Here is a 13,405-nt window from a genome sequence, read left to right on the forward strand (position 1 = left end):
CGGGGACCCCGGAACACTTTTTCCAATATATCTTCTTAAGAGTTGATGTTTGGCTTACTTCAGGAAGGCCTGCAAAGTCACTTAAGAATGTTAATATGCAGTCTAAAGGAAAGGCTACAGCGTCTGAAATTCTTCATCTTGTTTGCTTAAAAAGCACAAATATCTAAGGCACATGCATTCAAATGTATGAATAAGTTGAAACATTTTGCAGAAAAAATCCTTCAGAAACCTTTTTGTAATGCAAAATAAGGATGGAGTGCAGGGAGGGTAACCCATAGGATGGCATTATGAATGAAAAAAAAAGGAGACTGTGTGTTTAAGAACAGCAGATCCTCCAGTATCCCATCATGCCAAGAGAGAGGCAGTTACCTCAGTTCTTTTTTTCCAGCTCCTGTTGACAGGACCCTGGATCATAGAGCTCGACCTTTTTAGGCTTTTTTCCTTCACAAATTGAGTGAAAATATCAGTCACAACTGTTTCACTTTACGTCTTTTGACTTTCCTTCTTGATTTGTGTCTTTTTCTGATGGGAATTAAGAAATTTTTCCTTTAAAAAAATGCCTTCTCTGTTTGAGAAATGCCCACGCTCTCGCAGAAAAAAGGCTAAAACAGACTCTCATGATGTCTGTATAATCTGCCTGCCATCTTCACACCTTCCTGTAAGATCTGCAAGTCATTTTCCAGGCAAACCCTGCGTGACAGGGAGAAGTTTTGCCTTCAAGGGAGAGCAGAGAGACGACACCAGCAAGAAGCCAGTGGGACTTCTGAGAGAGGGGACCCTCAGTCTTCCACCAGAGCTCTTCCCTCAGCCTTCAGTGGACGTGGAAGGTCTGAGGGGCATATTTCAGGAAGAAAACGCTTTTGGTCCGGGTTGACATTGAAGAGATCGATAGCGAGGGGAGGAACAGTTCTGACATGTTCACCGTCGAAGACTGGCTCGATGTCACACAAACGTCGCAGCTCTAAGTCAAGATGCCGCGTGGCGTCGAGGACTCCTGCTACTCTGCACCTGAGGTCTAGGAGGAGTATATCGCTGTCGTTGGACTCGCCATCGTGGCGAAGGAAGCACTGATGTTACAGTTTGATGTCGAGGTCCTGAGCAACGTCAATACCTAGACGTCAGAGAGAGAGATCAAAGTCGAAGAGTCCCTCAACATCGAGGAGGCAGAAATCTGCAAAACAAAGAAGGATCTATTCCTCTTTGGAGTCGCAGCATTCCAGAGATCTTTCTCCTTCGCTGGTGCTCCTCCCTTTGTCGTCTTCTCTGCCTCCCACCACCTCTTCTCCGCCGGCTGCCACGCCTCCTCCTCAGCCTCCACCTCAAGATCTGTCTCTGGTGCTGCTGGCTTCTCCAGTTCTCCTGGCACCTGTACCACCACCACCTCCTCTGGTGCTGTAAGTGCTTAGCACAGCCCCAGCTCCCAGAGCACGCTCAGGATCGCGCCATCATGCATCTGGACGTTCATAAACAAGGTCAAGACACTCCCATCACAGATCACAACAAGGATAAAGATAGTGTTCCTACCGACACTACCACAGAAATTCCTCATCGTCCACCAGAGGCTATTTACCCACACTATCAGACTCGCCTCACACTCGGACCTCACTGGTGGACGATATCAACACCTTTCAGGAAGTTCTAGTTCGAGGTGCAGAAAAACAAAACATTCCTATGGTTGTTCCAACTCCATCCATTCCAGTCATATTCAAGACACTCCAGCAGCGCATAGCTTCCAGACCTTTGCTACCACTAGTCCTGGGTCTTCTGGAACCCTCCAGGCTTCTAAAAGTAAAGTATTGTCCTTTGGGACAAGACCCTTTGTTTCTGCGTTCCGATCCTCCACCTGATTCGGTTGTGATCCTTGCTGCTCGCAAATCTTGTGCCACATCTCCGTCTGCTACCTCTCCTCCTGGCAAAGAGAGTAAAAAAGTGGATTCGACAGGCCTCGAAGTCTTTTAAAATGAATTCCTCTTGGGTCTCAATGCAACCAGCCTGTGTGCCCCTGACGGATAAAGACAGATTTCTCTTGTATGAACATGACATACACTATTTCAACAACATAGCCAGAACAGTTGTATTGGTGTTCCTAGGCAATACTGCCAGTTTGTTATTTAATTTAGGAAGTATGCACTAATTAAGATCTCACAAACAAATCTAGCTGTATCCTAGATCCTTGTCTGAATCTGGTATGTACTCAGACAATGTCCCAAAAAGCCAAAAAGTGCCATTAATGAGATCTCAATATAAAGTGTTGTTGAAAAACTCTAATCTATCACTTTACCGTTTTAGATAAATGAAGATCTTGAAGGAAAAGTCATGTTTCTGGCCCAAACTGGTTCTTTTGCCATTCCAGTCACATGCACAACCAAAAAATGTGATGTAAGTATTTTTCAGTATTATTTCATGGCTTTGGATAAGGGTACTTTTTAACTGAGCAGTTTCGTAATAGTATTGTAAAAATGTACTACTGGTCTGTCAAAAGTTTTAGGTAAGATAGTGGAACAAAGTGTACACACAAGAGCTAATAGTGTGGGATCAAGGAGCATACACATGAAAGGCCTTCCTCATTCTGCTCCCAGCAGCTTTCATTTTTTGTGCATCCCCCCCCCCCCCCACCCAGATGCAGAAATATCTTCAGATCCAAATTTATGGAACTCATTTCACTTTTTGCTCTGACTTCTCAGTCATTCATGATCATTGGGGATCTCAGCTTTCATCTGGAAGATGCTTTTGACCCTGACTGCATCAACCTTTTAGACGGTCTAAAAGTGCTGGCCCTCTCCCAACATGTTTTAGAAGCCACCCATCTCACTAATTACTTATTTGATGCTATCTTCACCAACGTCTCTCCAGATCGTGTTTTAACCTTCTTCAATATCACCTTCTCTCAAGGTAACAAAGCTTCCTGCACACAATTTCAATACACACCAGTGGAGCAAAATCTCCATGGAGAGTTGATATTCAGAGCTTAACAAATCCCCTGCCTCTTCTTTCACTGAACTGTCTACTGCCATGTGCCATCAGAAGCTTCAACACATGGCTTACAAATGCAGCTAATATCCTGGCCCCATTAAACACATACACTACACCATGGCATACACCCATGCTAGTTGGCATACAGAGAGCCTAAGGTGACTCAAAAGCTATTGCAAACAACTTTTACGTGCTGATGTAGATCACATAATGGTCATGATAAATGCACCTTTAAGTCCGCGTGCTGTAGTTATCACTAGCACCTGAGACAGACCAGACGCCTCTCCCTGGCTTCCTGGATCCAGGAAAGTTCCATTCTGTAAAGGAAATTCTCACCATTGGAAAGACATTTTCCTCTCCTTCTGCTTTTTCTTTCTGCATTTCCCTATTCCAGACCCTCTGCTTTGGCTTTTCTAGTTGGGTCTATGATACGATCAAGCTGATTTATCTTAATTTCTCTCCACAACTCTCTGGACTTTATTAGTATGCTCTCCTCAGCATTCCCAGGGCAGACATGCCTGCCTGACTCTGCTATCAACAGAATAGGTCACAGGTACCATGCATTTAGTTAAATATTGCTCTTTCGTTGAACCTTGTCCACACTACATCCATTCTGTTGGTCATGAACTTATGTGTGCCACGCTCACCCTGCTTTTTAACCACTCACTTTCCTATTCTATGGAAACATGCCATAGTGCTTTGTTTGCTTAAAAAGTCTTGTGCTGATCTTATGATCTCTTCCCACTGCAGACCTGTCTTCTTTCTTCCTTACTCAGCCACAGTTGTGGAAAAAACTAGGCAATGAGCAACTCACCAGTTACCTTGGCTCTCACTTTCTGCTTCATCCCTCTTAATCTGGCTTTAGAGCTAATCGTAGCAGGGAAACTACTCTCATGTCCAAATGGATGAAATCCAACTTCTGGTTGACGAGGGTGCCAATTTTGCTCCTATCCTTTCAGTCTCTCCTATGAGTTTGGCATGGTATTGTACACCATTCTTCTCAGGTGTCTTTTTGACGCAGGTATCTGCCATTCTGCTTTTCAATGGTTTGGTTCTTTCCTCTCTTACTTACCCATTCGGTTTATGCCCCAGCATTTCAGTTTGTTGCTTCTAATCTTTTGGGAGGGGGCCCATAGATCTTTCCTATCCCGCACACTGTGTAATGTTTATATGACACCAGTGGCCCCTGTTGTTAGATCTTTAACTTTTAATATTATTACTTATGCTAATGATACTTTTTTGGTCCTCTGTCGGAAGATACAGCAATTACTAAGGCTAATTTAATCTATATATATATAATAATAATAATAATTTATTGTACAGATAATATAAACCAATACAATTAAACAGAAAGAAAACGAAATACAAATACAATCAGAAGCTTAATGCATGCTAAAAAATAAACACGTTGTTATTAGAGCACACATGATATGTTTAAAACGGGAAGCGTTCCTACCTAAAAGTATAAAACAGTCCTAAAATATAAAAATAGAATAAACCACCAAGCCCAGAACGCCACATAATGCATAACAAACAAAATACATAAGTCCAGACCCTAGAGTGTGTAATGCATTAATAATTACTACAATAAATACCAGCAAATGCCATTAAAATTCACGACTTAACCAACAGCGGACAGCGTGGCAAGAGCAAGGGAAAATAAAAGTTCCAATCATACCTATCCTTTGCTCGCAGTGCCACTAAATTTAAATTGAGCAATTTTAATACATTTAATCAATAAAACATTTAGCATTGAATTAGCAGGGTCCAGAGACTGAATAATAGCCTGTCGGCAGGAGCAAATTCCCAGTTCATTCCATTTGCATCAAATCAAAACTCTATGCTCCTTAGGTAAAGCTGGGCACAGACAGACCACATGATCAAGGTTTCGTCTGCATTATTACAGCCTCTGCATATCACCCCTTCCCCAAAGGGTAGCCGCATTGAGGTAGATGTTTCAAGAAACCCCAATCGCCCATCCTTAAGGCCATAAAGGCCCTTTTCAACCGAGACCATAAGAACAGGAAAAAAAAAGCTGGAAGGCGTACCTGGCTTAAAAGATTTAATTACTGACCAGGCATGCTTCTATTGAGCAAGGAGGGAACGATCTGAGTGATACGAATACAGTTGAATAAGCCTTTTTACACCTAATTTAAACAGAGAATGGGAGGGATTACTTTCCCAAAGTTCATCAACGCCCAGTCACCATTTGCATTCGGCCAAAAAGTGGAAGCATGATCCCTTCAATTTAGACTCACTGATTTCTTGCCACATGACTGCCTCTAAATGGCCATCTGTGGCACGACGCAGCTTATGACAGGCTTCAAAAAAGCACTGGCACTAACTGCCACAAGGTGCGGAAGCCCAAATTCGAACCGTACCTGTGCAGGTGAGGCAAGGTGCGGAACGTGGAAGACACTCTTATAGATTTTATTAACCAGCCTATTTAATAGGCAGGACCCTTTACCCAACAGAATTTCTTGACTGTGGGCCAGTGAAGGGATAATCTTTACTCTCATAACTTCCATTAAAGGAAGGAAGGTAACCCCGTTAAAACTTTAGATAATTTGGAGAAGGCCACCTGCCATGCCACAGCTTTGAGTTTGATCTCCTTCTTATGTTTAACAAAGCTGCCCCTGGAATCGACGTGCACCCCTAAATATTTGTACGAGTGGTCAGAAACGAGTTTACAGCTTTTCTAATACCAACTAACACCTGATTTCTTTTTCCTTCCAAAGGAATCCACTTTGGTTTTAAGCAGATTAACTTCCAGTTGATTCTCGGAAGTATAAGATGCACATTGATTAAGTAGCCATGGAAGGCCGGTCTTAGTGTAACTAAATAATACAAGGTCATTGGCATAAAGCAGATGACTGAGCCTAAGGCCACCAATCTCAGGGGAATTGGAATTAACAACATCAAGAGACGTTGATAAATCAGCAATGAACAAATTAAAAAGAAGAGAAGCAAGCACACAGCCCTGTTTCATACCACGGGTGGTGGGAATTTTTCTATAAAGGGAACACCCATCACCGAGCTTAATATGAACCCAAGTATTTGTATTGAGTTCTATGATGGCACCCAGGAGTACTGAGGGAATACCCCAATTCTGTAGTTTAGACCATGAAGCGCTCCTGGGGAGCCAGGTCAATGGCCACCTTAAAATCAACAAAACAACAATTCAGTGTTAAGCCTGATAAAATCGTCCTGTCGATCAAAATAGAAAGTGTTAACAGATTTGTCGAAGTGCCTGAGCCAGCAGAAAACCCTGTTTGAACAGTGGGAATTAGGGCCTTTGAATCAGCCCAGGCATGAAGGTCTTGCAACAAAAGACTGGCATACAACTTGGCCTCGTTGTCCAGCAGGGATATCATCCTAAAATTAGCGGGGTCTGACCTTGAACCACTTTTATATAAGTGATGAAGAGCGGCACCCGCCAAGACTCGGGGATTGTTGAAGTCAAGAGGCAGTGCTCAAACAGATGGACATGATGATTAGCCCAAAAAAGGGAATCCTGTTTGAACAGTGCCTGCGGGAGACCGTTGGGGCCGGGAGCTCCAAATTGCTTAGCCCTCGAGATGATATGAGGAAGTCACAATTGAAAAGACTTCTTCACTCCCAGTGTGGTTGCTGAAGACCCAATAAGTGTGGGACATGTCTTAGACAGAGCAGAAATAGGGCTATAAGCCACTATATTTAACGATTTCCCATCCAACTTACTTACAGAAAAGTGGGTGGTCAAATAAGACGTCCAGACTCCTCCTGAAATATTGGCAATGCCAATGCAGCTTTGATTGCTATTTAGATTAATAATAAGGGACCAAAATGTCATAGAATTTGAATCTTTGCTTGCACTTAAGAGTTTGGCCCAAAACTGATTAAGATAGGACTGGTGATCATCATAAACAGCCTTCCTGAAGTCTTTCCTTAGCTGTTTGTATGTAATGAGTAAACACTTGGAATCAGGACTTTTCCCAAGTGCCCTTGCTAGTCGGTTCGCCCTTTCTTTAGGCAGGAAAGTTTAACCCATGACATAATTGGGGACTCACAACCCGATCCCTCAGAGTAAAAAAAGTTAATACATTCAAACAATACTATGCTACCAATAGAAGAATTCTATTTTATGCGCTTTAAAGCTAAGAGTAGACACCACCTCCCACCGCCCGCATAATATCATGCAAAGGAAATTCAGATTTGATGGATACACTTTGCGGATGATGATCGCCCTCACTTCGAGGCAAAATCGAAAACTTTTCAATGAAGGGAAACAATTCACTATTGCAAATGGTGTAATCTAAATAGGAATAGGATTGACCATCATATCTTGTCCACCGGGGAGGGACTTCGCCACATAAACGCCCATTCAAGACTTTTAAAGCCCATACTGTTGAGGTGCATTACTGTGTATTTTCCCAACGGGCAATACAAACAGCCCTGAGGTCTCAGTTGTTCAGGAATTGTCTGACGGTTACAGAGATCAGGGCCGTCAAGAGCCTCCATTGTGTCTTGAAACAAGTTTGTATTAAAATCACCAGTTATAAGATAGTTAGCTAAAGAGTACTCCCCGACTAAATCGCCCACAATCTGCATCAATCGAGACAACCTGCCCCTTTTTTCCTTTGTACCAGGTGAAATGTAACATTAATTACTATAAGGGTTTGCTGTACAGTCCCGTTCCTGATGACTGTCCCCTGAATCCAGTTATCATCCCAGACCAGTGGCGGAATACTGCTGTATGCCTGCAGTTGCCGACTGTATGAACTGCAATTGCCTAAAGCTAAATGGTAAGAAAAGCGAGCTTGTCCTAGTTAGTAAAGATACTTCTCTTGAGACCACAGCTTGGTGGCCCCCCTCAACCTTGGCCCTGAGCCCTCGCAAGCTGCCAGAGACCAGGGTATTATTGTTGATTAACAGCTTTCTGTAGTGAACAAAGTCACCAGAGTGTCTACCCGCTTCTTTAACACACTCAAAATTCTCAGATATGTTTTTATGCTGCCCTTGATTGCAGAGCAAACAGTAACCCAAGCACTCATTACCAGTAGACTGGACAGCAGAAATGCCTTCCATGTAGGCATTGCTGCTTGCATCAAGAGTCTCCAAGTAGTCCAGAACACAGCTGCCACGTTTTTTCTCATTCTGCCTCCTCAAATCACGTCACCTCCCACATAATTTTCATTGACTGCTGGTCCATAAGCATTAAGCTTCTTACTCATATTTACAAAGAACGTTACCACCTTGGCCCTTCTTACCATCACAGTCTCATACACTTTTATATTCCTTCCAGACATCGTACCTCTGCATCTCACCTGCTCCTTTCCAGCCTTGCATCTGGCGTGCTAGAGCAGTAGGGTGCTCCTTTTCCCACCTGGCTCCCCTCCCAATGCTTGGAATAATCTTCCTCTTGCTATTCATTCTGCTGAATCTCTCTCAGAATTTAGGAAGAAACTTGAAATCTATCCATTCTAACTTAGTTTCCCTTTGAACCTCCAGGTATTAGCTGTCTGCTCCTTGCCAGGATTTCCTTTTGGGAGAGATGCTCATGTTACCAATAACATAACTTTGTATTTTTGCCTCTTTAGGACTGGCTCACCGTCTTTATCTTCTCCACCTGTCCAGTTGGTAAAAGGAATTTTAAAATGCTACTTATGTTAAGGTCTGTTAGGCATTACCAGGATTAGATTGTTTTGCCTCTTCCTGTCACCTATTGCCCTTTTTGAACCGCGCGCTTTCCCATGTATTCGCCACTAGCAGTCCGCCGGTCTGTCTTGAAGGTGGGTCGACTGCTATGTAGGTCTCTGCCAGTATTCCTCTTGGACATAACAGTGGGTAAGTCATGTTGAAGGCTGCCTTGGGTCTTTACCATAGCTTATAAGGTTGCCATCTCTACATCCATGAATAATATTGTGAGCACACTGTGGAATATACAAGCATACATCAAGTTCTTTAAACTACAACTCACAGACTGTCTCCAGGGTACTCTGCAAGTCTGGGAGACGTGAGATTGAGGCTGCTGCCTGATTGCCATTGCTCTACAGGGTGTCTTCTGATTTATTAGTGTTTTTTTGCATCTCCTGTTTTTCTGGATTTTGACCGGTATACTGGCAGTGATTTTAATTGCTCTCTGAACTAACTTTTCTCTGCATTTTTTACCTGTGCTTTTTTCATCGATTCCCACCTGCGTTGTCATTGGTCCAGCTAGTTTTGGAACTGTTTTCAAGACTGCAAACTGAAAGACTGTGCAGGATTTGATACGACCTTATCTATACAATGCCTTTGAGACACCTATCCTCGGTTATACGTGTCAGTGGCTTGCTCCTTTTTTGCAGCAATTCCTCATTGGTTTTATACAAGATACCAGCGGCTAAAAGTACTGAAAAGATTGAAAAAATAAAATATTACTTCCCTGAAAGGCAAGTGCAGTCACTAATGATTAAGAGATTCCGATACAGCAGACGTTTGCGGTAATCCTAAGTGATCACAACACAACGCGTTTACATCTATAAGTATAAAGTGTACTAGTTCTCACACCAATACATCATGATGGCACACTTATCTGATACATCGACATGGTGTACTGGAAGTAGACCAGTTCATTGTAAGGACCTTACCACAGTCCCTTAAAGTTAATCTGTTCAGTCTGTAGGCCCAAGGTGTGCTGCATTGCACCAGGTGGGCAGCTGAAGAGGTTGAGGGGGTTTCTGACATTAGGAAATCCATTTATTGTCTGCTGTGACAGCACAGGATTCACATGCTTCATGCACAGCAGTAGTTCTAGCACACACAAGGCAAAAATGGCTTTTGGACGGTCTGACTGTATATTTCCTGAATTCGGAAAACAATGAAGTTTGTTCAGCTAGCTATGTCCACTCTCTCCAATCAGTGAAGTCTGTGATTGTCATTCAACAAGCCCATTTTAACTCTTGCAGAAAAATTGCAGTGCACAAAGAAGGTCATATGTTAAGGGCTGTGGTTATGATTGCTATTTCTTGTCTCTATTTTGGGGATATGTGTGATGTTGGATCATCATACAAAATTTAATGGATTGAACTCGAATTTGTGTTTTCTCTGGACTGTAAATCAGGCAAAATGCTAGTGTCCACTGTTGTCTATAACCATAAGAAATGAGCACCCGGATGTGATTGAAGACATCTAATGGATCTCTAACTTTATATACAATATGCTAATAGTGGCCTATCAACAATGCATCCAATGTAGGTGTGGTGGTCTGGCAGCCATGTCGTAAAAGACAGATATTTGCTGTTGTCAGAGATGTTGTCGTAGACATATTTTTTTGAAGTATCTTATTATTTACAAGTGTTATTACAATGAACAATGACAAACATATTGACAGCACCAGTGGGAAAGCTTTTTTCCACAGTGCATGTACTTAGGTATTTATTGTGTCAGAATTTACTTCGGTATCAAGTGGTTTTTCCCGGATTTACTCTCAACAACGTTGGGTCATTCAGGCATCAATCCTCACGTTTCACCATTTATAATTCATTACTTTTCTGGCCAGCTGACTTTACACATGTGGGCTTTGACTCTAATATAGTAATGTGTTCTCACCACAGCAAAAATAGTTGACAAATGCAAAATTAAAACATTGGAACGTTGGGAGCTCCATTGAAAACATTGGTGTAGTGTGGGCTTTTAATGGCTGGTAAAAGTCCATACCGGGGGGGGCGTGGCCAAGATGGCGGCGTGAGCAGACGTGTCTTTGCGAGCTCTGCTGCCCAGTTCCTTTCAGCAGCATAGCGACCCCGGATCCCCGCTAATCCGGGCCCCCCTGGGCAGAGGGGAGCGGCAAGAAGGTCCAGTTGCCCGAAAGAGAGGTAGGGCGGGCGCCCGAAGGCGCGTGGGGACTGAGGCGCCGGCCCATCCCGGATCTGGGCCGCGCTCGCTGTCGGCGGGCGCGGAGATTGGTGGTGCCGGCCGCGTGGAGCGGCCCAGCAGTTGGCGGCGGACCGAGGGGCCAAGCCGGGTCCGCTGGGGTGCCGGATCAAGCGGCTGGTGGCAGCGGCAGGCAGAGGAGGTACGAGCCTGGAGGCCGCGACCTTAGACGTGCCCCGTGAGTTTTGGCCTCCTGATGCCGGGGCAGCCATTTTGGTGCCGGGAGCCCTGTGAGAGGCGGAGGCGGCGGTGAGGTGTGGCCGGTCCGCCCTTGGGTCCCGGGTGGAGGGGCCCTGCGGTGTTCTGTGGCTCGCGGGGGCACGCTAGTCGGTGGGACAGTCGGCCCACGGTGGTTCTGCCTGGGACGGGCCTGGGCATGTGCTGCATGGCGAGGCAGGGCCCGGGAGGAGCCGGATTGCACTGACTGCCCGCAGTTGTGACCCTAGTGGAGGAGAGCAGGGAGGCAACGGTTTCACCGTCCTGGGCGTAGGCAGCTAGCACGAGGAGGTTACCAGTGAGAGGGGATGCGTTCACGAGACTTGAGCAGACGACGTAGAGGTGGACAGTGATTGGAATCGGGTTTGTCGCTGAGTTTGTGCAGGAGTGGACTTTTGATGGCGTCCTCTAAACCCAAAAGGGACCAGTCAGTGAGGGAGATGCTGACCAGATCTCATCCGGCGCAGAGCAGGCCGGCTGAGGGGCCTGCTTTGATGAGGGGACCTGAAGACTGTGGTGAGGCAGAGGATGATTGCGGGGCCCCGGTCACGAAGGGTTTTCTCACCTTCTTGTTTGACTCGCTTAGGAAGGACTTGCAGGAGCTCCGGAGGGATATTTCCCAGGAGATGAAGGGGCTGCGAGCGGATGTCACGTCATTTGGAGAACAAATGGCGAATGTCGAGGACGGCGAGATCTCTCAAGGGGAAGAGGTGGAACAAATGCAGCAGGAGCTCATACGTCTTCGTGAGCAACAGGACCTCCTACAGATTGCGGTAGAGGACTTAGAGAACCGGTCCAGGTGGCATAACATACGCATCAGGGGAGCCCCGACCGGGGCGGAGAGGGAGGACATTGGAGAGTTCGGCACCGCGCTGTTCCGCTCCATTCTGGGCCCAGACAATATGCGAGAGATCGCCCTGGATCGGGTTCACCGAGCGGGCTGACCGGGAAGGACCGGTGATCGCCCGCCTGACATTCTAGCGTGTATCCATAACTATGTAATTAAAGAAAGCATACTGAAGAGAACGCAAAACCTCTCTCAGGTCCAGTTCCGAGGGCATGCGCTTCAGCTGTTTCAGGACCTCTCGCTGACGACTTTGCAGAGGCGACGGGAATTTAAACCCATTACTGAGCACCTGCGGGCGAATTCCACGTCTTACTCCTGGGGTCACCCCTTCCGCCTTGTATTCCGCTGGGAGTACCAGCTGCGCCAGGTGAAATCAGTGCCAGAGGCGCGCAGCATCCTGCACATGGAAGAGACGGAGCTTGATGTTGGCATGCGCAAAGAGGCCGCTGCCGGGGACCGCCCGCGTTGGCGACGGAAGGAGAGGAAGAGGAAACAGCCGCAACCATCCACGACAGAGCAAGCGCTGGAAAGACAAGCTGTACTGACCAGTTTGGCTGCTGGGACCAGTGCCTAAGTGCCCGTGTACTGCTAGAATGATCTGAGGTCGTTTCAGAATAGGCTTTGAGACTACTTGAGAGGGGCTCGGGTGGTGGAGTCGCTGGATTCCAAGTGACGAACTAATGAGGTTCTGCTGCCCCTGTTGGGACTCCAGCCTCTTCTGAAAGGTGTGTAAGAAGACTTGTACGTTTTAAGCACCTGTTGTGCGCTATGGTTTTGTGTTGGTGTGCTGCCCCCGAAATTTTCATGTGCTTTACTATTGCTTGCTGTCACTATATGTGGGAGCCACCCCGTCGCCATACCTGGCTCCTGCCCCTGAATAGGGGTTCCCGTCTACAAAGTGCGACCTGTTTAGCTCTACATGTCCCTTAAGTGTCTAAGCTTGAATGTCCGGGGGCTCAATAGTCCATCTAAGAGGCTGGCAATCCTATCTGGCCTTGAAAGGTCTGGGAGCCATGTCTGTCTTTTACAGCAGACGCACTTATTGTCAAAGGATACATATCGAATGCGCTCAAAGTGGTTTCCCAGGCAGTTTTGGTCCTCAGCTCCAACAAAGCACGCTGGGGTGGCGATACTTCTGTCGAGGGTCTTCCCTGGGGAGGTAGTCACCAGGATACATGAGATAAAGGGTAGGTTCCTGGCCATTAGGGTGCGGGTTGGGGTCTTTTTCTTTTCTATCGCTACATTGTACGCTCCTGACGCTCAGCAAGAAATCTTCATGAGGCAGGCCATCTCCCCAATGCTTACTACACCGGACAGGGCTGTACTGGTGGGGGGAGACTTTAACTTGGTCATGGACAATGAGTTGGATAGGTCTGGGCATCAATTTGGGCAGACCGGGCCACTGACTATAGTGGGGCGACAGTGGTTAGCTGACTGTGACTTGGAGGACGTCTGGAGGAAGGCCCATCCAACGCT

The 13,405-nt window shown here is 45.9% G+C and overlaps 1 protein-coding gene across 2 annotated transcripts in view; it reads left to right on the forward strand.

Annotated features, from left to right (window-relative positions):
- CFAP74 (cilia and flagella associated protein 74) overlaps window positions 1–13,405 on the forward strand; it is a 978,701-nt gene that overhangs the window by 277,110 nt on the left and 688,186 nt on the right. For both annotated transcript variants that reach the window (XM_069241006.1, XM_069241005.1), the window contains exon 17: window positions 2,290–2,379. In XM_069241006.1, coding sequence (XP_069097107.1) covers window positions 2,290–2,379 — 90 coding nt within the window. The remainder of the gene's footprint in view (window positions 1–2,289; window positions 2,380–13,405) is intronic.

Source organism: Pleurodeles waltl, chromosome 6 (genome assembly GCF_031143425.1).
Source record: "Pleurodeles waltl isolate 20211129_DDA chromosome 6, aPleWal1.hap1.20221129, whole genome shotgun sequence".
Lineage (NCBI taxonomy): Eukaryota > Metazoa > Chordata > Amphibia > Caudata > Salamandridae > Pleurodeles > Pleurodeles waltl.